The 26964-nt window shown below is 43.7% G+C and overlaps 1 protein-coding gene across 1 annotated transcript in view; it reads right to left on the bottom strand.

Moving 5' to 3' along the window:
* Nucleotides 1-2560: 2560 nt before the first annotated feature.
* LOC129696065 (uncharacterized) overlaps nt 2561-26964 on the bottom strand; it is a 61722-nt gene continuing 37318 nt past the window's right edge. Inside the window, exons 8-16 of the mRNA XM_055633473.1 lie at nt 23532-23810; nt 21813-21935; nt 19037-19186; nt 14826-14945; nt 13249-13320; nt 11934-12038; nt 10236-10306; nt 8432-8503; nt 2561-2822 (exon numbers count right to left, since the gene is read on the bottom strand). Coding sequence (XP_055489448.1) covers nt 2561-2822; nt 8432-8503; nt 10236-10306; nt 11934-12038; nt 13249-13320; nt 14826-14945; nt 19037-19186; nt 21813-21935; nt 23532-23810 — 1254 coding nt within the window. The remainder of the gene's footprint in view (nt 2823-8431; nt 8504-10235; nt 10307-11933; nt 12039-13248; nt 13321-14825; nt 14946-19036; nt 19187-21812; nt 21936-23531; nt 23811-26964) is intronic.

The raw sequence follows: 26964 nt of genomic DNA, 5'->3' as shown, positions 1-26964 counted from the left end.
TGACTTTGGCCAAGATGGTATCTTTTTAGTTATCCATGACAAAGTAGTAACATGAGACCAATTCATTTATTTCCTGAGAAACATTCAGTAAATGTTCTCCATTTGTTTTCTTTCCACTCAAGAAGAACCATTGGAAAAAAAAAAGAAACTTGGCATGATGGCTTATAAGGTACTAAAACTGGAGCCCCCATCTTTTGACATCCATGAGGTTGTCTTGGAGTTTCCCAATGGATTTCATGTTTTGTCTAATGGAAACACAAGGAACTGCAGATGGCAGAATCTTGAGAAAAACCCAAAGTGCTGGAGGAACTCAGCGGGTCAGGCAGCATCTGTGGGTGACGTCTCAGGTTGGGACCATTCTTCAATTGCACCCACCTCTCTTTTCCAACTTTCTCCCCCCTACTTGGAGTTTAATACTGATAAGTGTGAGGTGCTACATCTTGGCAGGACAAATCAAAATAGGACGTACATGGTAAATGGCAGGGAATTGAAGAATGTAGGTGAACAGAGGGATCTGGGAATAACTGTGCACAGTTCCCTGAAAGTGGAATCTCATGTAGATAGGGTGGTAAAGAAAGCTTTTGGTGTGCTGGCCTTTATAAATCAGAGCATTGAGTATAGATGTTGGGATGTAATGTTACAATTGTACAAGGCATTGGTGAGGCCAATTCTGGAGTATGGTGTACAATTTTGGTCGCCTAATTATAGGAAGGATGTCAACAAAATAGAGAGAGTACAGAGGAGATTTACTAGAATGTTGCCTGGGTTTCAGTAACTAAGTTACAGAGAAAGGTTGAACAAGTTAGGGCTTTATTCTTTGGAGCGCAGAAGGATAAGGGGGGACTTGATAGAGGTTTTTAAAATGATGAGAGGGATAGACAGAGTTGACGTGGGAAAGCTTTTCCCACTGAGAGTAGGGAAGATTCAAACAAGGGGACATGACTTGAGAATTAAGGGACTGAAGTTTAGGGGTAACATGAGGGGGAACTTCTTTACTCAGAGAGTGGTAGCTGTGTGGAATGAGCTTCCAGTGAAGGTGGTGGAGGCAGGTTCGTTTTTATCATTTAAAAATAAATTGGATAGTTATATGGACGGGAAGGGAATGGAGGGTTATGGTCTGAGCGCAGGTATATGGGACTAGGGGAGATTATGTGTTCGGCACGGACTAGAAGGGTCGAGATGGCCTGTTTCCGTGCTGTAATTGTTATATGGTTATATGGTTACTGGAATCAGTCTGCAGAAGGTCCAACCCCGAAACATCGGCTGACCGTTTCCTCCACAGATGCTGCTTGACCCGCTGAGTTCCTAAAGCATTTTGTGTTTTGCTCATGCATTATCTTCAAAGCTGTCTTCAAAATTACGATAAAAATAGCATGTCATCGTGTCTATAACACACTAACAGGACTTATATTGTGCAACAAAGGCAATATACTTTCCAGGTGATTAAATGTCATCATTTAGATATATGAAACAATAACTCCAGGGGAATGTGCCAGTAATATCACCTGATGAAGTGTTTTGTAATTTCATAACATTATCATGGGATGTTAAGAATGTAGGAATCTGCCATTTGGTCTATTGTGATTCCTACACTGTACCTTACTCTACCTGAGCCTTTCAAATTTTTTCCACCATATATTTATTCAATTCCCACTTGAAAGTCACATTGGAACCTGCCTCCACCACATCTATAGCCAGGATGCTCTCGATTTCAAACACACGCTGCGTCTGAGGAAGGACATTCTTGCCATAGAGGGAGTGCAGAGAAGGTTCACCAGACTGATTCCTGGGATGTCATGACTTTCATATGAAGAAAGACTGGATAGACTCGGCTTGTACTCGCTAGAAGATTGGAGATTGAGGGGGGATCTTATAGAAGGAGATTGAGGGGGGATCTTATAGAAACTTACAAAATTCTTAAGGGGTTGGACAGGCTAGATGCAGGAAGATTGTTCCCGATGTTGGGGAAGTCCAGGACAAGGGGTCACAGCTTAAGGATAGAGGGGAAATCCTTTAGGACCGAGATGAGAAAAACATTTTTCACACAGAGAGTGGTGAATCTCTGGAACTCTCTGCCACAGAAGGTAGTTGAGGCCAGTTAATTGGCTATATTTAAGAGGGAGTTAGATGTGGCCCTTGTGGCTAAAGGGATCAGGGGGTATGGAGAGAAGGCAGGTACGGGATGAAGGCAGGTACGGGATCAGCCATGATCATATTGAATGGCGGTGCAGGCTCGAAGGGCCGAATGGCCTACTCCTGCACCTTTTTTCTATGTTTCTATGTTAAAAAAAAATCCCCACTGCGATCTTAACTCTCCTCCATTTATTCATTTATACCTTGACTTGACCAAAGATAACAGCCACTGTCCACCTTGACCATGTTATATGCACAGCAGTGTCTGCTCACTTTCTATTCTCCAAAGAACAGTCCCAGGCTCTTTGATCCGTTTTTGTAACAACTGTCCCACATCCCAGAGAACGTAAATGTCCTCCATACTCTCTCCAATGCCTTTTCTTCTTTAAACCACAATGAAGACAGTGTGAGTCTATGGAAAGGTCATCTAGGGCATGATAATACTTCCACGAATGAAAACCCCTTCCGATCCATGAAAGAAAATAGGCTGCTGTGGAATGTTATTCCATTTATCTGGCCATGAACAGATTTTGAAAACAATTCTTACATCAGTATAATTGTGAAAATTAAATAGGAAATATTCACCTTTAGCAGAGAAAATACCCTTATCACTGATGTGGTTTCCTTCTGTCCTTGAACAATGAGCTCTTTCACTTGTTTTACTGCTGTCACTTGTAGATCCTGGTGAACTGGTTTAGGGAGAGGGGAACATTAAAGTGTGACAGCAAGGGATTGAGTAAGCCATTTTATTCCATGGAAATATTTTACCATTCAATTAGATTAAGGTTCATCTATACTTCTAATTTCATTTACTCTCCTTATACTGGTGCACAACCTTTTATCCGAAATTCCAAATAACGAAAAGCTCCGAATAGCGGACATTTTTTCGGTCCTTGAAGAAAGGTCCTTGAAGACATTCACCGAGGGCGGCCTGCAGAGGTGACAGCGGAACCTCCGGTCGGTCCTCGAAGAAAGGGGAACTAAATCCCCATTCATAAAAGAGAAGGTGAGGGTATATTGTGTGGGAGGGTTAATAATTGACAATCTGCTGCTGCCTGCCGAGTTAAAAAGTTCCCACGGTAGACTCGCGATACACAGTACATCGTGAGTCTTGCGTGGGAACTTTTCAACTCAGCGGGCAGGCAGCAGCAGATTGTCGCTCCCTTCAGTTTCACCCCACCTACACCCCTCTGCTTCCCGGCCATGTGTGTGACCCCTTCCCTCCCCTCTCCAGCTCCCCGCCCATTGCACCGGCGCGGGGGCTTTGTACTGTCTTCACGTCGGCGATGCCAGCAGGTCAGTGCCAGTCACCGGAGACGTCAGGACCAATGGGACACCGACCCCCAGGCCCACTGCAAGCACGGAGATCCCAGAGACCCACAGCCAGCAGCAGCCCAGCCCCGTTCCAACTCCAGAGGAACACGCTCCCCGTAGGGACAGAAGCTGATGGTGTGCAAGGTACGTCTTGTTCTTGGGGTTGCAGATGAGGGGGCGCAGCTCGGGCTGTGACGTCTCCGGCCACCCCCCTGTATAGGAGCTGAGACTGGGAACTATACCGCCCTTGCAGGTGAGCAGGAGAGTGGGGTTGTTTGCAGTTGCAGAGGGAGGGGGCAAGGGCGGTACAGTTTACATCTCAGCTCCTGCCCAGGGGGTGGCCGGAGACGTCAGGACCAACGGGACACCGACTGCAAGCACGGAGATCCCAGAGACTCACAGCCAGCAGCAACTCCAGCCCAGCCCCGCTCCAACTCCAGAGGAACCCGGGTTGCGGATGAGGGGGCGCAGCTCGGGCTGTGGGCGAACTGCCACTTGTCGCTGTAGCGGCCCATCAGGGAGCGGGTTCCAGTTGGTCCTGACGTCTCCGGCCACCCCCCTGGACAGGAGCTGAGAGACGTCAGGACCAACAGAAGCCGCTCCTCGATGGGCCGCTACGGCGACAAGTGGCAGTTCGCCCACAGCCCGAGCTGCGCCCCCTCATCGGGACATCGACCCCCAGGCCCACTGCAAGCACAGAGATCCCAGATCAGCAACTCCAGCCCAGCCTCGCTCCAACCACCAAGGCCCACGCTCCCCGTAGAGGCAGAAGCTGATGGTGTGCAAGGTACGTCTTGCTCTTGGGGTGGCGCAGCTCGGGCTGTGGGCGAACTGCCACTTGTCGCCGTAGCGGCGCATCAGGGAGCGGATTCCTCTGGAGTTGGAGGGACAGGGAGACACAGCGGCTTTTGAGAATGGTGGGCAATGGTGGGCAATCACTTCCAAAGTTCTGCCCACACAGACAGTACTCCTCTCCTCCTGAAGAAGGGTTTTGGCCCGAAACGTTGCCTATTTCCTTCGCTCCATAGATGCTGCTGCACCTGCTGAGTTTCTCCAGCTTTTTTGTGTAACCTCCTCTCCTACACTTGTCTCCCGCACTAAGATCATCTCGCAGAGAATTATCCCAGCCTAACCCTCCCTATTCTCTCCTATTCTGCAAGAAAAAACTACATTGAAGACTCAAACTCGCGATCGAGTACCTGCCGGGATCGCGGCGCAAACTCGCGACCTTGCGGATATGAGCCGAGCACTCTACCACTGAGCCAGCCGTTAAAATCTACGCTAAAAATCTTCCATTCTGAAAGCCGAAAAATTCTGAATTACGAAAAGTGTCTGGTCCCAAGGCTTTCGGATAAAAGGTTGTGCACCTGTATAGTTATTATTACAGAGAAAGCATTCCACCTAAACACACAAGTATAATTGTGCTTCAGTAAGAAATTAATGTAAATGGGCTCTGGTGACACACCACCAGGACCTGGAGACAATAGCAACATAATAAACATGGCATTGTTAAAGAGGCAGATTAGTGACGGGAAAATAAAATAATGCAAACTATAAAACAAGCATTTTGCCCAATAGGGCGGGCTAGTATCAGCTTTTGAGCAGAATTTCGTAGAATGTCGAGCAGATAAACACACTACATGACTCAAATGAGCATTGATGCTCCATTCAAACTTTCTCCCACATCTCTCATTCAGGCAATGAATCCTCTTGCACGCGATCCTCTCCATCTGCTCCACACTTCTCTGTACAAGGGAATCGCTCCCACTATTTCCGATAGGGCTTTTACCCCAAAGGTGCATAAATGCTGATCCTGTAATGCTATGAATTTGCTTCATTTTCCAATCTATGCACCATCCAAGGATTAGTTGATAGCCAATCACAAAACAGCAACCTCAGCTTTACAGTAGAAACAAGGAAATACAGATGCCGGTTTACACAAAAGAACACAAAGTGCTGGAGTAACTCAGCGGGCTAAGCAGCATCTCTGGAGAACATGGATGGTTGATGTTTCGGGTCGGGACCATTTTTCAGACTGGCCTTGCATTGCCAGGTACAAGATGACCCGAGTTATGAAAGCCCAACTTATGGACACCTGGACATGATTGAGTTCCTGTAACATGAAATCCATTCGAAAGTTCGATACAGTGCGTACAAATCTTCCTACAAACACCAACAAAAACATTTCACTGTACCTTGGAACACATGACCATAAACTAAACTAGAACTAGTTTGCTCTCTCTCTCTCTCTCTCTCTCTCTCTCTCTCTCTCTCTCTCTCTCTCTCTCTCTCTCTCTCTCTCTCTCTCTGTTGCCTATTTCCTTCGCTCCATAGATGCTGCCGTTTCTTCAGCAATTTTGTCTACCATTAAAGATATCTGACAGTTTTGCCCTTTTTAAAGATTATTTAAAATATTATTATAACATAAACAGGCAAATGTCAAGCAATAAAACAGAGTAAATGAGAGCAAATCTCACAAATATATAAAGGGTGGCATGGTGGCGCAGCAGTAGAGCTACTGCCTTACAGTGCTGGAGACGCAGGTTCGATCCTGACTATGGGTGCTTTCTGTATGGAGTTTGTACGTTCTCCCCGTGACCTACAGTATGTGCGTTTTCTCCGAGATCTTCCTCCCATACTCGAATGACTACAAGTTTGCAGGTTAATTGGCTTTGTATAAATGTAAAATTGTCCCAAGTGTGTGTAGGACATTATTAGTGTTAGTAGGATAGGGGATTGCTGGTTGGTGCAGACAGTGGCTGAAGGACCTGTTTCCGTGCTGTATCTCTAAAGCAGTGGTTCCCAACCTTTTTTAGCTCATGGCCCCCTTGGGATCTTTTAATTTTTCTATGGACCCCCTGACATTATTAGCAGGAAAAAGGTACTTCAATATTATAATACCTTCCATAAAAATATCAGTGTCTATTAATTGCACATATATTCTCTTTTATTCTATTCCACAAACATCAAAAATATTTCAACTACATAGATTTAAATTTATTGGAACTGAAATTTAATAGGCAACAGGGCGGTAGCTCTGTGGCCCCCTTCATTGAAGCTGTGGTCCCCTAAATCCCAAAATGTTTCTGTGGCCCCCCTGAAATTTGCCATGGCCCCAGGTTGGGAATCACTGCTCTAAAGTAAACTAAACTAAACTAAGGAAGACGCCAATATCATTTCAGTATTCCCCTTTACTTTTCTAACTCTTTTCAAGTTTTGGGTCTTATTCCAGGTCCACTCATTACTCTGGACTATGTGGCAGTAGTTGTTGGTATATGCAGCTTCCACAAGTAAACTTCTCTCCTTAATTGTCCTGTTGCAGCTGTATAAAACATTGGTCAGGCCACGCTTGGAGTATTGTGTGCAGTTTTGGTCACCCCATTACTGGAAAGATTTGGAAGCTTTGGAGAGGAAGTTCACCAGGACGTTGTCTGCATTAAGGAGTATTTGTTATGAGGAGAGGTTGGACAAACTTGGATTGTTTTCTATGGAAAGCTGGAATCTGAGTGGGTGAACAAATAGAAGCACATCAAATGATGAGAGGCATAGATAGACAGTCAGAACTTTTTCCCCTGCGTATAAATGTTACATACTAGAGGGCATAGCTCGAACATGAGAAGGGGAAAATTTACAAGAGAAGTTTTTATTCTCCACCCAGAGATTGATGGTGCCTGGAACAACGTGCCTGGGGTGGTGGTGAAAGCAGATATGAAAGTGACATTTAAGAGAGATTTAGATAGGCACATGAACAGGCAAGGAATGGGGGATGAAGACTATATGTTAGACAGGATTTGTTTAATTTGGCATCATGGTCAGCACAGACATCACGGGCCAAAGGGCCTGTTCCTGTGCTGTACTGTTCGATGTCCGAGCACCCACATCCTCAAAAATACACAGTTCAACATTGAGTCATTGTTCTTTCATTTCTCTCAGCACTGGCTTTAGTTAACTGTGAAATGTGGTTGCTGATATTGCACAACACTAATAAAGTGCTGGCCAGCTTATTATCTTTATTTATGGTTGGGTCAGTTGCATTGTCCAGTTCTAGTAATTTTATTTTCTGTTCTATCCGCTGAAGTTCTCTTTTATTTTCCTTATTTTGAAAACTTTGGTAAGAGATTATGACACCGCGAATATATGCCTTGAAGGTTTCCCATAATAGCGGTGCAGAAATACCCGGTGGGTCATTTATTTCGAAAAAAAGTTTTGTTTGTTCTTTTATATACTCATAACCCTGCGGGTTATTTAATATGTGTGCATTGAACCTCCAAAAAGGCTTTATACTCGGCATTCCCTCAATTTTAAGTATAAAAGTCAATGGTGAGTGGTCAGAAATAATACTATTATGATATGATGGTTTATTCGTATATGGGATCAATTTTGTGTCCAATAAGAAATAGTCAATTCGCGAATAAGTTTTGTGAACTTAAACCTAATCATTACTCACTCGCCACCGATGGAAGCCTTTTAAACCGCTGTTTTGCAGCTGACAAGGAGAGAGCTCTTTAAGGGATGACTGAGCTCCCAGTGGTCTGAACTACAATGAAGAGGCAGCATTTCTGATCTCTGGAAGCAACTTCACAGTTAAAATTGTAATCACATGATTCGGAATGAAACCCCACCTTTTTATTAAATTTCCCAATTCTTTGAAGAAAGTAAAAATAAGAAATTTAACCTAATGTCACGGCTATCTTGAGCCGCATCACAATACTGTGCAATGCTCACAAGTACGTTAATACGACTAAAAACAGGAACAGTATAATATTCTCAAACAAATAATGTTAATAAAAATTGGGTCAAGAGAAGATTGCAAACATATAGAGTACCCATTAGGACACCAAAAATAGGGTGAAGTTCAATTTCTAGGCAACATTGCAATGCAACGTAAAAAGAAAGTTACTTGCTGCATCACACAAAGATGTATTGATCTATTTTTCCATGAAAATATGAAATACGCCAAAACACTGTCGACTGAAACAAATACCTGTCTCTCATCTCTTTCTTTCTGGCCATCTTATTCAAAGCAACAAACAAAATGGAGTTCTTCTTTTCCAGCCTATAAAACCAACAGGAGAATCAAGTTAATATTTCCATGGCAGTGTTTCAGGTGTAGCCTCCAATCCACTGCAATGTAACGCAATGAAATGCCAAAGTTATCAGAGACAGCAGATCTGGTTTCTCTGTTCCGGAAGAAGACAATAAGTGTGCAAGAGTGTTGAGGAAAACTGGGTCAGCAAGATCGGTCATGCAGCCGATTTTCCATTAATTTAAATATATAATCTGAAGATTTAGTACACCAACCTTCCTCTGTGTACTCCTGTTGAGTGACACGCACCATTCCCTGACCTGTGTAAAGCAAAATCTACTTAACATTTTCTCAATCTTTCTATTGTACATAGCAGGAAAAAATGCCTGGCAAGTTATGCCCCTGTCCCACTTAGGAAACCTGAATGGAAACCACTGGAGACTTTGCGCCCCGCCCAAGGTTTCCGTGCGGTTCCTGGAGGTTGCAGGTGGTTGCCGGAGGTTGCAGGTGGTGGAAGCAGGTAGGGAGACTGACAAAAACCTCCGGGAACCTCTGGGAACTGCAGGGAAACCTTGGGTGGGGCGCAAAGTCTCCAGAGGTTTCCGTTCAGGTTTCCTAAGTGGGACAGGGGCATTAGGCTTAGCTAATATCACCACAGATAGATGACTAATGCAGACAAGACGGGTTAACTGAAGAATCTTTCTCTCCTTTTTATTTCTCTCTGGGAGTGAAGGACAGATCTAGCATGACCCGCCAGGCATGTCTTCCCACTCTGCCTTTTGCAACTTCTTCAGTTGTTGGTCTACGTTCTCACTGCTCCAACTCTCTCATTGATCAGATAAGCTTGTTTACAGCTTATCCCCATGGCCACCCTGGTTTTACCAACTCCCCTCCCCACCCTCGCTGCAGATTAACAAGCTGCTTTTGTGTCTCCTTCCCAGTTCTGACAAAGAGTCTTCAACCTGAACCATTAGTTCTGCTTCTTTCCCCAAATATGTGGGCTGCTTGGTATTTGGATAGACAAGACGTGGAGTAACATGGACAAGGCGCAGGCAAATGGCACTAACTCGGTTAGGCAACTGGGTTAGCATGGATGGGCCGAATTACCTATTTCTATGCTGTGTTGCTGTATGACTCTTTATCCAGAGTTTTCTGACTCAGATTTCTAACATGTGCAGTTTTTGTTTGATTTTCATCTATAGAGGTTATTTAGTTCTACTTCATAATTATAAAAACAAATGTTAGCCCAGCTGAAACAATTTTTGGCATTGCACAATTTCTGAAGGTACAAAGAGCATTTGCAAGAACAAACAAAACCTCAGTGTTGAAACTTGTAGAAGAAATATGGACATGTTGCTGCTTATTTAGTTTAGTTGTATTTAGAGATACAGCATGGAAACAGGCCCTTTGGTTCACCAAACCCACACCAACGTCAATCACCCATTCACATTCATTTGATGTTATCTCATTTTCTCATCCACTGCCAACACACTAGAGACAATTTAGAGAGGCCAATTAGCCTACAAACCTGCACATCTTTAGGATGTGGGAGGAAACCAGACCACACAGAAAACCCATGCAAACACTGCATGTGGCAGGTCTTTATGCTTTGGTAGCAACCAAGATTAAGATCAAACCCGGGTCTCTGGCAGGTGTAAGGCAGCAGGTTTACTGCTGTGTCACCATGCCGCTCTCTGTCCCATTTTGAATATGTACCCGATTGCCTTTTGTAGTCGCAGAGATCTGCTGAAATATGTATTACCTCACAATGTGCGAATTATTCATTTGAAGCCTTTGGTCAGCGTATTGGATTATTTTGTTGAAACCATTCACCTGTTGGAAAAAAGTGTATACTTTAGACCAGGAAAGGTGGTCAACCAATTTAAGAATACACTCACCACCCAACAAGGAAAACATGATTGGTGTGGATCTTGTTGATGGATGCGTACAGCTTCTAATGGAAAGACTGACATTTACCCTCTCAAAGGGGAACAAGTTTAGGATATTGACGCAAATTGGCAAATTCAAACTTCCCAAACTCTCAGACAGATTTGGTATTGCGTATTCTATCGTTGTGGGGCTCCAGAAGGTAGGGCGCCAATTGGCTGAGATTTCACAGTATTGCACTGGTGAAAATTGTCACTTGCATCGATGGATGACTTGGAACAAGTATGATTTAGACAGGGATTGGCTAAAAACTGGGCATTGCCCCAATGCAAATTGTCAGTCCACCAATAATAAAACAAAAAAACGATAGGTTCCCTTCCAAAACCATTTTTACTTTTTTTAAATGTAATTTTTGCAATTATTTACTTCATGTTATCAGACAACTGAAACATTCCTCTCATCAACTAGAGAGTGATCCTGACCTCCCATCAACCTCATTGGAGACCTTTGAATTATCTTTAATTGGACTTGCAGTAAATGTTACACCCTTCACCCTGCATCTATACCCTGTGGATGGCTGGACTTTAACCATGTATAGTCTTTTTGCTGGCTGGTTCGCACCCGATAAAAAACTATTCACTTGTACATGTGACAATAAACTATTTTTTTGTTATTTCTCTGACATCTCTAACTGTATGAGATATTCAGAGACATTTAAAATCGATAACTAGCTCCTTTGTCTTGCTGACATTGAGGGAAAGTTTGGAGCTGGTGAGTGCTGTGAAGTTTTCTCTTCCTAAAGGGCCTGTCCCACCCGGCAGCTTGCGTCTTTCGCGACCAAACGTGTTTGCTCGAGGGGTGCGGCCTCGCGGGGTCGGTCCCACTTCGATCGGCGGAGGCGTATGGAGTTGTACGGGGCTGGTCCCGACATCGCGCGGATCTCCAAAAATCTTACACTGTTCGAAAATTCGGCGCAACAACAGCCTGTCGACCCGCAGCCACATTGAGGCCGTACGCAGCGTCTTGACGTCGTACGCAGCGTCTTGACGTCGTACGCAGCGTCTTGACGTCATATGCCGGGTCTTGACGGCGTATGCCTAGCAAGTGGCGTTGCGCAATGACGTCACCACCTGGCGTGCCGTTGCGTGATGACGTCACCGCCCGACGCCATGCGATGTCCAAATTCAGTCGGCCCGCCTCCTGCCCAGCTGATTGGTGAGTATGATGTCGGGACCAGCCCCGCAAACTCCATACGCCTCCGCGGTTCGAAGTGGAACCGGCCCCACGCGGCCATACGTCTCAAGCGACCACGTTTGGTCGTGCTAGACGCATGCAATCGCAAGCTGGTGGGACAGGCCCTTTAATGTGCTAACAAATCCATTGCACAGTATAACAGCAGAACAATCTCCAAGTGTGTGAATTTAAGGATGCTAATTTAGAACTTGCTAATTACGATCTGTGACAAGTTGTCCTGCACTGAGCTAAAGATAAGAGTTCAAATAAAGGTTGCTCACTTTGATTTTGAGGAAGTATTTTTACTGCCAGTTGCTAAATGTAGCAAACTATTTAATACCTTGCACACCAATTCTTTAACACAGTTGTGAAGTTTTACATTCTCTGCAGCGAGCATTTGACATTCTTCGATCCTTTTGATGATACGTTTTTGAATTGACTCCTTCTGAAATATAAATCACACTTCAATAACTAAAGAGATCATTCCCAGTAACATTTTACATGAAGATTACATCTAAATAGATGGCAGAAACAGGAACACAATGCTTTAATAAAAATACAGAGCTGATTTCGAAGAAATTGGATGAGCAAGACCAAATAAAAAAGATAATAATTAAAGAAAAAAAAAGAAAACCAAATATGTACAGGGATTGATATACTGTAGATACTGTCTATGAAAGAGATAATGGGGGGAAATATCTACAGGAAAGGAAACTACAAAATTCTACCAATTATCTATCAAAATTCTACCATGCCTCAGCAAAAGCAGAAAGGAGATGGACTAGAATAGGCATATTAATAGAATAGAATATTTAAGGAAGTGGAAACAGGAGTAGGATACGTAACCTCTTAGAGTCCATTCTGCAGTTCAATTTCATCACCGATCTTTTATCCCCATCCCTAAATCTTAAACGTTATCAACTGAAATGTTGATAGTTCTCTCCATCTTGAATACACCCAACAACAGAGCAACCACATCCCATGTGGGATAGAAAACACCAAAAGCTTTGCAGAGAGAAATGACCTCTCATCTCAGTCTGTCACAAGCTCAGTCATAGCCCATATCCTGACTGTATGCTGCTGACTTCTAATGGTCCCATCAAAGGAAGAAGTTCCTCAACTAGGCCAACTAGACTCAATCACTTTTTATAGGACAACCTGTTCATCTCAAGAACATCAAGAAGTGATAGTTCCTCAGATTAAAAAGGGGGGCGTGGTGTAGCACCAACGGAGGAGAAAGTAGTCAGAAAGGCCATAAGAAGGTACAAGACGGAATGATGCCAAAGTATAAAGACCTGCCACGTGCAAACAGAAGCAACTTGCAAGCAGGACGTGCATCAATTATCTGGAAGGTAAACAATTTTTCAAATCAGCAAGGCAGTTCCTTGGACAAGTTTCTTCAAAACTACACAATCTGTCGAACCTAGGCAAGGCAACCAAATGGTTTGACATTGGGGATCGCAAAATATGCTTTTGAGGTGTTACCGAGTAAATATCTTTGCTTTGATATTTCTGGGCACCTCCACAGATGAGAAAATAAAGTCCACATTTGTTATGAGTTGACGTCTGTAGAACAAGGAAATGAAAAACGAGGATGCATCGAGAGTGCCCGTGAGGAAAATACATGCAGACATGACAAATTCCCCAGCACTAACCTTGCTAGTTTTGTGGGACGATGCAGACCTGCCCAATGATTCCCTCACTTTCAAATCAATTGCTGCACATTCCTGCAACCAAAAGTTACTGTATGAAAAATGTATTAATGAAATGCTTCATTCATCATAATGCATGGAGCTTGACAAAGATTTACTGTGTGCAATTGCATAAAGACCAATCTTTCATCTTTAGAGCAGCTAGCTTGCTTGTATTAAATGGCAAAGGGATGAACTTGGTACGACTGGGTTAAATATTTATGTAATATCAGATTTTCTCCAGTGAAGCCGAGTAAAGGATGGTCACAATTGGTACTAATATGTTGCACCATTTAAACAAAGAACATAATGCACGAACCAGCAAAGCTCTGCCACTTTTACTAAATTTGCCTTGTGTCTCTGGAATAGCGAAATATAGAACCGGTTGGCACATGTGCCTGTCCATCATTTTGTGACTTCAGAAGGACACAAAGTGCTGGAGTAACTCAGTGAGTTACTAACAGCATATCTGGAGAATATGGATAGGTGATATTTTGCATCTCCACCTGAAAAGTCATGTATCCATGTTCTCCCGAGATGCTGCCTGATCCATTGAGTTACTCCAGCATTTTGTGTCCTTTTGTGTATTTTGTGTTCTTGTTCTACATTTTGTGACATCATACCCTTTCGTGGAGCTTTGGGAACTGGGTCATATACTCCACGTAGGAGTGGAGATTCCAGACTTGCAGCTTCTGACGAATCAGTGGAGTCATCTCCAACCAACACGGACATAGCTGGATCGTGGAATGAGCCAGCCCGCTCCGCTGTCAATCAGGTTGTGCTGCAGTCTTGCAGGCTGGGGCTCGTGAGGTATGAACTTCAAACACCTTCTACCAACGACCAACTGCAGAACTGCCCAGATGACAGGTGGCCAAGATTCCTGAATTAGCATCAGAGACTGGTCCAGGCCGCTCAAGAATAAGGGATAAACCATTTAGAATGGAGACGGGGGAAACACTTTTTCTCACAGAGAGTTGTGAGTCTGTGGAATTCTCTGCCTCAGAGGGTAGTGGAGGCCAGTTCTCTGGATACTTTCAAGAGAGAGTGCTCTTAAAGATAGCGGAGTCAGGGGATATGGGGAGAAGGCAGGAATGCGGTACTGATTGTGGATGATCAGCCATGATCACATTGAATGGCGGTGCTGGCCCAAAGGGCCGAATGGCCTCCTCCTGCACCTATTGTCAAACCCAAGCGGCCGGGGGCCAGGCAGGTATAGTCACTATGCACTAGCTGTGACCCGCCAGTGGACCAGCAAGCAGAGTGTCATTATGTGGTGTGTGAAACTGTAGGCATTATGGCAAGATTTGTTTCTCAAGTATCAGGCTCTTTACCCACTGACCAACTGGCTTTCTTGTGCCTGTCCCTCCCTCCCCTCAACTATCAAGATGCTGGCTGGCTCTCTCTTGCCACTCTACATCCCTCATGTACCCAAGTATCAATAAATCCAATGCAGACAATCTGTAAAACGGCAAGAGTTACAAGCTAAACTCAAATTTGTTTTGATGAATATGCTCCGCGTTGTAGGACAAAGGTCACTTCACCTCATGTTTTGAGTGTTTGCGTCCATTGATCGTTGCAGGAACCATTTCCTTCGTGTCTCTAACTCCTTTGCTGCCTGTGTCTCCACCTGGTAGCCAACCACTAGAACAATTGTTGGATTCCTGGAACAGAATTTGCATGCTTTTAGCTGGTCATGTTTGTGGATGAGTAACTTGAAGAGACTTTAAGATTTAATTCAGCCAAAAGCTCAGTTGTTAGTTTTATTCCAACCATCTTTTATCTTTCTTTCTTTAAATTCTGCTAAGATTACCACTAATTGTTCTCTGGAAACCAGGATGGCAACTAAACAAGTTCGAACAAGGAGTGGAATCACCAACTTTGTGCTTCTTGTCTACACATTTTGATCTTCAGGTGAGCTTTGATCCTGTAAAAATGCATAAGGGCCACGACAAGGGAGAATTGGACATCAGGGATACATCCTTAGCTTATGAAAGTTTGTTCAAGAGTCTGAGAACATGTTCCTGCTGCTATCCACTGAATGCGAGCAGGAAGATTTTGGGAAGTAGTTGGCTTAGAAAAAGGTCCTTAGCCACTGTGAGGAAAAGATGGAAGGACACTTTGCATTTTTGTTTATGCAATTTGTTGTGGGTTTTGACCTTAATCACTTCCAAAATGAAAAATAGGGAATACTGGAAACACTCAGCAGGTCAGGCAGCATCTATGGAAAGAGAAATAGAATCAACATTCAGGTTGTAGACCTTTCTGACAAAACCAATCCCCTGAGTGTTTTCATCATTTTAAAAAACATTATTTAAGATTTTTGGCATCTGCAGCTTATATGATTTTCACTGTCGCCCAACCATTCACCCCCTTGTTCCTGCAAAAGGAGAATCTTTTCCCTGATATTATTCATATCATCCTAATGGCAACTTCTCACCTCAGTTGATCGCTAGTTTTTTAATTAATAGTGGTGTGTACATTGACTTTGGCAGCAGAGGTATAACAACAAACACTTCAGGATCCAGACACTCTTTACTATTCACTGTAACCTGCAATAACCAAATCAGAGTACATCTCAGGAGTCAAGAGTCAAGTGTTTTATTGTCATATGTCCCGGATGGGACAATAAAATTCTTACTTGCTGCAGCACAACAGAATATGTTAATATGTAAACATGGTACATAACGAGGAAGAGGAATAAAAAAGTTCAATAAATTACAAATATAGTGCAATAATAATATAGTCTTTTGCAGTTCAGAGCTCAGAGCTTATCGTTGTTGTGTTTCAAAGCCTGATGGCTGTGGGGAAGAAGCTGTTCCTGAACCTGGATGTTACAGTTTTCAGGTTCCTGTACCTTCTTCCGAATGCAATGGTGGAACAAGTGTGTGGCCAGGTTGGTGTGGGTCCTGGATGATGTTGGCTGCCTTTTTGAGACAGCGACGCCGATAAATCCCTTCGATGTTGGGGAGGTCAAAGCCGGTGATGGACTGGGCAGTGGTCACAACTTTTTGTAGTCTTTTTCACTCCTGGACGTTTAAGTTGCCGAACCAGGCCACGATGCAACCAGTCTGAATGCTCTCTACTGTGCAACTGCAGAAGTGTAGGAGAATCCTCTTTGACATGCCGAATCTCCGTAATCTTCTCAGGAAATAGAGTAATCCGTAATCTTCTCAGGAATCGCTGATGTGCCTTCTTTATAATTGCATCGGTATGCTGGGTCCAGAAAAGATCTTCGGAAATATACACGCCCAGGAATTTGAAGTTATTGACCCTTTCCACCATCGTCCCATTGATGTGAACAGGATTTTGGGTCCTAATCCTTCCCCTACCAAAGTCTTACTGATGTTGAGAGCCAGGTTGTTGTGCTGGCACCATTTGGTCAGTCACTTCTATACTCTGCCTCATCCCCATCTGTGTTTCGTCCAACAACAGTGGTGTCGTCGGCGAACTTGATGATGGAGTTCGCACTATGTCCGGCTACGCCGTCATGGGTATAGAATGAGGAAAGCAGGGGGCTGAGCACACAGCTTTGAGGTGCTCCCATACTAAGTGTTACTGAGGATTAAGTGTTTCCGCCAATTCGAAAAGACTGTGGTCTGTGGATGAGGAAGTCGAGGATCCAATTGCAGAGGGATGCGCGGAGACCCAGTTCCGTGAGCTTGGTATCCTGCTTGTTAACCAGCTTGCAAGGGATGATGGAATTAAACGCCAAGCTGTAGTCTATAAACAACAGCTTCAATTAAAATCAGTAAATGTTTTTATTGTCCAAGTGCTCCAATGCGGAGTGGAGATCCAGTGAAATTGCATCCTCCATTGACTTGTTGTGGCGGTAAGTGAACTGTAATGGGTCGAGGTTTTTGTCAAGGTAGGAGTTAATTTGCACCATAACCAACCTCTCAAAGCACTTCATCACCACAGACGTTAGTGCCACTGGTCGATAGTCATTGAGGCACGTCACCTTGCTCTTCTTGGGCACCGGTATTATTGATGCCCTCTTAAAGCAGGTGGGAACCTCAGACCTCAGAAGTGAGAGGTTGAAAATGTCCACAGAAACTCCCGCCAGTTGGTCTGCACAGGTCTTGAGAACTCGACCGGGTACTCGATCTGAAATCTCAACTTGAGCAATAAATTTAATTATTGGTTTTGTCCCATACTGCAAAGTTTTTAGTTGGTTTCAATGAGTCTTGTAGCATGCAACCAGGTCCTTGAGCCCACCGTATCTGCACCGACTGTCAAGCAAGCACCCAATGACACTAACTCTACACCGGTCACCATGTGTGGGAGGCTGAAAACTGTCATGTCCAGTTTCAGGAGAAGCGTTTTCCCTGCAAACATCAGGCTATTAAACACCACAATAAACTCCAAATAAGCTCCATGGCATTGTTTATAATGGCAATTTCAAACTATTCCAAGCTTCAGCTTTTCATTGCCGTTACTACACAAGCAGGGAGGGGTGATCGTACGCAGTCGATAGCAACAACAAATCCTCCAGTCATTATTTCCAGTTTCATTGAAGTTGTTGAAAATACAAAGAAGTGAACATACCAGATCCTCTTTATTCTTACAACAAATTGTAGCTTTCCGTTCTTACTATCTGAACTGGTAAAAACTATATTCCTTCTCTGCAGCCGTCTCCAGTCGATCCAGTGGTTTCGCTAGCCTCGTCCGATGTATGTCACGCCCATCTACGTATATCAAAATCCCTCCCCCAAGCATTCAAAAAAAGATACAGCTAGAATTATCTATACAAAATACTATAATATACTAACAGTAACTAATTTACGCATTAATGGCTCCGACAGCACTACTATTGTTTTTTTTAATATCTCACACACAAACACTGAGTCTTTTTGTTGTTTATTGTGGTGTTTTCAGAGTAATATGTTTACATATCTGTTGTGCTGCTGCTAGTAAGAATTTCATTTATCTGTTTTGGGACATATGACAATAATATCCTCTTGATTTCCATTAACTCTCTCCCCACTTTGAAAGTTCTATAACTCATCCAATACATTATACTCAATTTTCACATCAACCTGCATGTCTTAGGAATGTGACAGGAAGCCAGAGTAATTGGAAGGGCTGAACCCAAGCCTATCTGCAGCACCACATTGCCACGCTAATGTTCTTCCTACCAATTTCTCCAAATGTATTAAAGTAACATAGAAAACATAGAAATTAGGTGCAGGAGTAGGCCATTCGGCCCTTCGAGCCTGCACCGCCATTCAATATGATCATGGCTGATCATCCAACTCAGTATCCTGTACCTGCCTTCTCTCCATACCCCCTGATCCCTTTAGCCACAAGGGCCACATCTAACTCCCTCTTAAATATAGCCAATGAACTGGCCTCAACTACCTTCTGTGGCAGAGAATTCCAGAGATTCACCACTCTGTGTGAAAAAAAGTTCTTCTCATCTCGGTCCTAAAATATTTCCCCCTTATCCTTAAACTGTGACCCCTTGTTCTGGACTTCCCCAACATCGGGAACAATCTTCCTGCATCTAGCCTGTCCAACCCCTTAAGAATTTTGTAAGTTTCTATAAGCCCCTATAAGAGTAGGACCATGACTCCGTGCTCGTGTAAAAGAAGAAAGTGTTATGTAAGTTCAATTATTCTTGTCTTTCTCATTACTTACATCCATTCTTTTTGTGACTGATTGGGGAAGATGTATCTTCCCATCTTTCCCTTGACTAAAAGCTTTAGCTAGACGACGATTTGGAAATAATATTTTACATTCTTTATTTACCTACCCGGCAAACGAATATTCCTTCCATGGACGAGAGAATGCCATCTATCTTGGACAATATTTGGCTGGTTTTCTTTACGCATGTGGAATTGGCACAATCCCCTTTGTCTGACGGCCATTTGACAGACAAATCCGAGTGTACCAGTTTCATATCCTACATGAATAATAAGGAATTAAACAAATGCAGTTGTACCGCAAAGCAAATAAATTATTTAAAATATATTTTGCACCAGAGACAGGAAGGAAAACTAGTTATGCTTCGCCCATTCCCCTGATGTTGGTAAACTAGTAAGTTGTCCCACATAAAATATCCCTGGGTTGAGATCATTGTGCTCCATGCAAGCAACTGTTTGAGTGATTGGATGCCCCACACGGTTAACTGCATTGAAGGACAAGATTCGCTTGCTGATGTGTTTAGGAAAGGATGATGATCCCAAGTTGAAATTTTAAAGTCATCCTATCATTTTATTTCATGGTCATGGCCAAATCTACAAAATTTGATTCCACAGTCTACCCATGAGCTGACAGATAAATTCACAACCTGTACAGGTTTGTTGTAACTATAGGGTGGCACAGTAGTGCAGTGGTAGAGTTGTTGCCTTACAGCGCTTGCAGCGCCGGAGACCGCAGTTTGATCCCAACTACATGTGCTGTCTGTACGGAGTTTGTACATTCTCCCCGTGACCAGCGTGGGTTTTCTCCGAGATCTTTTGTTTCCTCCCACACTCCAAAGACGTACAGGTATGTAGGTACATTGGCTTGGTATAAGTGTAATTTGTCCCTAGTGTCTGTAGGGTAGTGTTAATGTACGGGGATCACTGGTCAGTGCGGACTGCGTGGGCCGAAGGGACTGTTTCCGCACTGTATATCTAAACTAAATTATAACCACAAAATAACTCGGTCATCATTTAAAAACAAGGCCATCATTATTTCCTCTGTACCTGAAAAGGTAAGGCATTGGACAAGGCAATGATCCAGAGTTAGTGATCGAGTTCTGGGAATGCCATTGTAATCTATTTCCATCCTGATGTGAAAGCATCAAATGAATTATATTTTGCCAGTTAAGCAATGAGTAGCGGAGATTCATTGCTGAAGTGATTTATAAGACCTCGGAACGTAAGTAGCCCATTTGGCCCATCAAGTCTACTCTGCCATTCAATCAAGGCTGATCTATTTTTCCCTCTCAACCCCAATCTCCTGCCTTCTCCCCGTAACCTTTGGCATCCTTACCAATCAAAAAATCGATCAACGCCTGCTTTAAAAATACCTATGATTTAGTCTCCACAGCCATCTGTGGCAATGAATTCCACAGATTCATTATGCTGTCTAAATAAATTCCTCCTCATCTCCATTCTAAAGGTCCATCCTTTTATTCTGAGCCTGTGCCCTCTGGCCCTAGTTTTTTCCCACTACTAGAAACATCCTCGTCAATTCTCATTATCAACCTGGATATCTAATTTTCACTGTTAACCGGATTCAAATTCATACTTAAAAAATAATAATAACACCAGATTCTGGCCTTAGTGTCCATCCATCAATAAGCACTAACATTTACATTTCAACTGCCTACACTTTTTATTCCATGTTAAGCCACCATTAAACCCTATCAGCTGGCTCAGTGCCACCCATTGTACAAAATACAACAGTATTTCCCTAGTTTTTAAATCTGTCTTACATCTGAATATTACTAAAACTCTCATCTTGTTTGTTAGTATGTTCGTGAATTGTCTGTGAGTCTGAACCTGACACTATGCCAAAACAGGTCAAGATCGCGCTAGCGTTTTTGGTCCACCTTACTCACCATTATCCTGTGGTGTGTTGTATCAAGTTTCATTCAGATTGATAGTATATTTTACAAGTTATTCACATGTTAAATGTTACAAAAACGACTTTGACAAAAATCTCTTCCATGTGCACTGGCCGTTAGCAGCGTATGATGTCATAATGGGATCTCATTTACATAAACTGTCCGTCAGCAGTGTTCCACCCCACAATGACATTACAATGGGATCTCATTTACATTTAAAAAAAATATTTTACTAAACACAGCAGCTTCCACCTCACAATGACGTCAAGGGGGGTAGGGAGGGGAGAGGGGTTATGGAGTTATGGGGTTAGGGAATGACTGAGGGCAGGGGAAAGGAGAGGGAGGGAGAAGTGAGGGAGGGAGTGGGGTAGGGGAGGAGGAGAGGGGAAAGAAGAGGGAGGGTGAAGAGGAGGGTGGAGGGAGTGCTGGGGGATGAGGCGCACTTGAGGAGGGTTGCTGTGACTCGCGTCACAACGGGGATCTCTGGCGTCACAATGGAACCCCGTCAGCCGCGCCTGCACAGTTGGGGGCTATTGGTGAGTGGTGGAATATTGCATTCGGAGACCAGCCCTCCTGTGTGACAGGGACCCAATGGGTCCCACTTGGTCTAGTAACTCTATAAAATGTTCACGTTTATCATTCAATCATTCTCCTAAATCCTTTGGTCCTCCAATCTTTTCTGTGCCTTCTCCCATACCCCTAGCACACCTCAACCCCCACCTTGTTCAACATTACCTGTATTCTTGCTGCTCCCTGAAGCTCCCTCACTAAATGCACCTTTACTTTCTTCAATTCGAAAGCCCACTTTCCCCACTGGTTACTGTCCCACATTAGTTCAGGCATATGCTCATTTGAAGAGTTTTCCCCTTAGTGAAGGGACGTAGCGCATGTGTTTAATGTTCCTCATCATGCCATGCAACTTTTTGCTGATTTTCTCTCACGTAGCAAAACAAAACAGCTTTTAGCATCTCACCAGGATAACATTAGCCAGCATTTGCATGTTCTGCTTCATTTCTTTTTCTTTCTTTTCAGAAGCGTCTTTCAATGCCTCCATTTCTGTTTTCAACATTTGGATCACAATATTAGTTTGTCTTTCCTAACCAAACAAAAAAACAGTGCAAAGGAGGGATGGGTTCGGAGGGGGAGGGAAGAGAAGAAAACATTTAAAAGTCGTTCATACTCATTGCGTGACTGAAATGATTGACGGCAATCTGCTACAAAGCACCTACATAGGTTTTAGGCTCCTGTGTGGCACTTTTAGCATTAAATTGTGATACTATCTCACTGCATTATAAGAACAACCCCATTTTATATATTTTTTAAATCCCAGGGATGGCTCAATGGCCTTATTTTAGATTCTATTTATTCATTTGAAGGATGTAGGTTATTGCCAGCAAACCAGCAGTCATTACCAATCATTAATTAGCCTCTTTAAGCCACCTTCTTGAACCCGTGCAGTCCTTCTGGTGAAGGTGATCTCACGATGATGTTGGGGAAAGAGTCAAGATTTAGACCCGATGATAATGAACAATTGGCACCATGTTTCCAAGTCTGGATAATGTGAGACTTTAGACTTTACAGCACGGAAACAGGCAATTCAGCCCACTGATTCCATGCCAACCAGTGATCACCCCATACACTAAAACTATCCTACACACTGGGGACAATTTAACACATTTTTTTCCAAAGCCAATGAACCTACAAGCCTGTTCATTATCGGAGCGTGGGAGGAAACGGAACACCTGGATAAACCTATGCGGCAACAGGGGAACGTACAAACCCCGTACAGACAAGTACCCGGGTCTCTGGCACTGTAAAGGGCCTGTCCCTCTGTACGAGCTAATTCAAGAGCTCCCCCGAGTTTAAAAAAAAATCAAACTCGTGGTAAGCACGTAGAATGTACGTAGCGGGTACGTCGGAGCTCGGGACGTCTCTTGGCGGCTCGTAACCCTAACGGCAGGTACTCGGGAAACACGGTAAGCTCGTGGAGATTTTTCAACATGTTGAATAATGTCCATGAGCCCCGAGTACCTACGAGTGGCTATTACCGTAATTCTCCGAGTTCGAATCAGGGCAAACTCGGGAGAGCTCTTGAATTAGCTCATACAGTGGGGCAGCCCCTTAAGGCAGCAACTATACTGGCATTCCACTATGCCGCTCCCGAGGGGAACTTGGAGGGAAACCTATGGGTGTGATGTTCCAGTGCGCCTGCTCCCCTCGTCTTAAGAGGTAGAGTTCATGGTTTTGGGAGGTGTAAATTTAGGAGGTTTCCAACACTTAAATAAAAGGACCCAACCTGATTGATTATGCATTGGTTATATTGAAATTCAATAACCTAAACTGTACACTCCCAATAGTGGAAGAAGAGCAAAAAGTTCTTAATTATAGCTGATTATAACAGATTTGTCCGGGTGCTCCGGTTTCCTGCCACATTCCAAAGATGTGACAATTAAGCACTTAAGAACTTATCATGAAAATAAATACAAAAAAAAAAATTATGACTTTAAAGTGGGAGGTCAAACAATGTCAGCTTGACCAGGTTCAATTATCTCTCATCCTCTTTCATCACTTCACCCAAAGATTCTGTTTTGAATAGTAGCATATAACGCACCAAAACTGTTGTGCTGTTTTTCTATAAAATGATCTAATAAAACAGCTATCCGCAAACAACAGAATGATAGTGAGAGCGTACTTTCTCCTGATGCTCCGTTGTGAGTTTGTGACATTCTTTCTTCCACCTCTTGACGTCTGCCATGACCAGTTTACTTTTCCTAATCTCCTCCTCAGTGACCCGTTGAAGTCGGTGGTTCTCACTTCTCACCGCGGCTATATCCTTCGTCAGGTTCTGCGTGCGGAAGTGGTCCCTGTCGGGACGTGCCCGCAAGACTTGACCCTCGCTGAGGGCTTTACCACAGTCTTTGAACTGCTCCTTCTCTGCGATTCTTCCTCCTCTCTGGCTGTTGTACACATCCTCGTGGGGAAAAAATTAAATAACTTTTTTATTTTGCTCTTGCATTTTATTCTTAACTTAACAGACAAAAATCTGATACTGATTAATGCAACACGAAGAAGTGGTCCAGAAATTTGTCAAATACTCATGTTTAAGTGAGTGAATGCAGAGAAGTCTAAGGCTGAGGCAACTCTAATTGGAATAGTTCATGCTGTAGGAGTAGAATTGGCCCATCAAGTTTACTCCGCCATTCAATCATGGCTGATCTCTGCCTCCTAATCCCATTTTCCTGCATTCTCCCCATAACCCTTGACACCCGTTTTCAAGATCCAGGTTGTGTAGGAAGGCAAAGATGATCAAAGATGGAAAGGCCAAAAGTGTGTAAGGCTGGATGCAGACAGAGTTGGGGAGTGCGAGGGATTAGAATGCAAGGGTGGCTCAGTGGCATGTAGAGATGCATCCTTACAGCGCCAGAGACCCAGGTTCAATCCTGACTATTGGTGCTGTCTATATGGAGTTTGTCCACCCTATCTATGCCTCTCATCATTTTATATGTCCGAGTGACGTTAAAATGTTTGAGTTGAAGTCACAGAAGAGAAAACAAAAAAAAAATTAAAGTTCTTCAAAACTCTAAAATTGACCAAAGAGAAATGGGTAGGTAGAGTGACAAGTATGAAAATCTGGAATTGAATGGCAGGGATCAATTGGTCAGGAGCCTGGTAGAAACAAAATGGAGACTGATACCGAGGGTATAAGCTAAATCTCCAGAATGGTTTTTCAGGGGGGTTCAATGGGTTAAATGACCCTACCCCCAGCATCAACCTGTCATCCCCATAAACATACCCCTTAACAAAGTAGCAACTCTGACAGCACATTGAAAATAGGGAGTCTGGGTGTGAAGGGTACTAAGGGTGGAGAATAATAAAATGGTAAACAAAATCAGTGACCAAGGTCACCTCTCCAATATCTTTGGAGTGCAGAAGGTTAAGGGGGGACTTGATAGAGGTCTTTAAAATGATATGGATAGACAGAGTTGACATGGATAAGCTTTTCACACTGAGAGTAGGGAAGATTCAAACAAGAGGACATGACGAGAATTAAGGGACAGAAGTTTAGGGGTAACATGAGGGGGAACTTCTTTACTCAGAGAGTGGTGGCTGTGTGGAATGAGCTTCCAGTGAAGGTGGTGGAGTCAGGTTCGATTTTATCATTTAAAAATAAATTGGATAGTTATATGGACCGGAAAATAATGGAGGGTTATGGTCTGAGTGCAGGTAGATGGGGCTAGGGGAGAATACGTTTTCGGCACGGACTAGAAGGGCCGAGATGGCCTGTTTCTGTGCTGTAATTGTTATATGGTTATATTATATGGTTATTGTAAATAGTAAGTGTTAGCGTGGAGAGCACAGGCAAACGTGGAAAAGTTGTGAAATGCAGAGAAATGACCAGATTACCTGGTTTATGACCTTTCTCCCGCCGTTTTACGCTAATCAGGGATATCCCGCCTTGCCCATGCTCCCTGCAGTTGAACGAGCTCCATTTGTCTCCTTCCCAGTTCTGAGGAAACATTAGCTGTGTTCCGCTTCCCACCGGATGCAGCGCCACCTGCTGAGTATTTCCAACGCGTTCGGTTTTTAATCCACTATAGTGTGGAGTGAACGGGATCCAGCCAAAACCAGGTGACGTCTGAACAAATCCCACCCTCCCACCTGCACAATTTTAAGGACTTTGTAATAAATATATGTGAGGCAGGTTTTGATAATACACTGAAAAGCAAAATATTAGCAGTTTATCCTACAACATAAGATTAGACTTCAGAGTGGGACTATCCAGCGATTATCCAAAAATAGGGGAACCTTAATGGGCCTGTCCCACTGAGGCGACTTTTTAGGCAACTGCAGGAGACTATGCAGTCCTCACATGGCCGCCACATGTTCGCGGGTGGTTGCCGGGGAGTCGCCTTCATGGTCTTGAGTTCCTGCATTCTGGGAACTAGTCGCAGCCTCATTATGGTCGTCGCAAATCTTTCAACATGTTGAAAAATGAGCAGCGACTAGAATGAAGCCGCCATGAAGAGTAGCGAGAATTCTCGTGCCGTAGGTGGGTCCCCAGGAGGTCCTAGTGGGTCGCCAGGAGGTTGAAGGTTCTCGAAGGTTCTCGTAGGTTATAGCCGGTGCTGACTGGTGAATTTCATTGGCTCATTGGGAAAATAAAGTAAGCAGTAGTTTTCAGAACCAAGGATAACCGACCGGTAATGTTAAATGTCCGCCGAGCTTCACAGCCGTGTATCTCTGGCTTCTTAAAAGTTGTCTCCACTCCTTCCCCCTTCTCCCCCCTCTCCCTCCCCTCTTTTAAAGGACTTACCGTACACTGTGCTTAAAGGGCTTGTCCCATTTTCACGACCTAATTCACGACCTTTTTTACTCGTGGACATTTTTCATCTGGCTACAAAAACGCCCCGACCTACTTGATGCCACGAGTACCTACGACGAGCATCACGATCTACCTACGACCTCCTACGACCTCGTGACGACCATGCTGCGAGTATGAGTCAAGGGCAAGCTCGGCAGAGGTCGTGAATTAGGTCGTGAAAGTGGGACAGGCCCTTTTAGCCGTTACAGTGCCAATCTTCCTGTTCATCGTGGCGTGACATTGGCTTTGCACCATGTGAAAGTGCTCCCCCCGCTTGCCCTGTCCCCCGCCTGCATAACGGGCTGGTGAAGGAAACAATGTGTATGTGTGTGTGTGTGTTCCACTCTGACAGTTGCCGTTCCAGTTGCCGGTTTTTCAGTCGACTGCCGGCAACTTGATAATCGTCGGCAGTCGCCCGAAAAATCGCCTAAGTGGGCTGGGCCCATTACTTAGACTTTTCTTGCAGAAATTAGCCATCCATCAGCAAAGAATGGTACCGACCCAAAACTTTACCTATCCATATTCTCCAGAGATGCTGCTTGACCCGCTGAGTTACTCCAGCACTTTGTGGGTTTTTTTCTTAACGAAAAAATACTATTACATAAAAATACTACTTTATGATAAATATAATTTTTCCAAAAGCATTATATAGCATAAAAAGCATTGTAATTATTGATAATTATGTTTCTTCTATCTTGGGTTGGTGCATTGTGCTTGTGTGCAGCATTCTGTAACAAAGATGCATTAAGGTTAAAAAAACAAA

The sequence above is a fragment of the Leucoraja erinacea genome, chromosome 4 (genome assembly GCF_028641065.1).
Source record: "Leucoraja erinacea ecotype New England chromosome 4, Leri_hhj_1, whole genome shotgun sequence".
NCBI classification, from domain to species: Eukaryota; Metazoa; Chordata; class Chondrichthyes; order Rajiformes; family Rajidae; genus Leucoraja; species Leucoraja erinaceus.
This window is presented reverse-complemented; position numbering and strand designations above follow the sequence as displayed.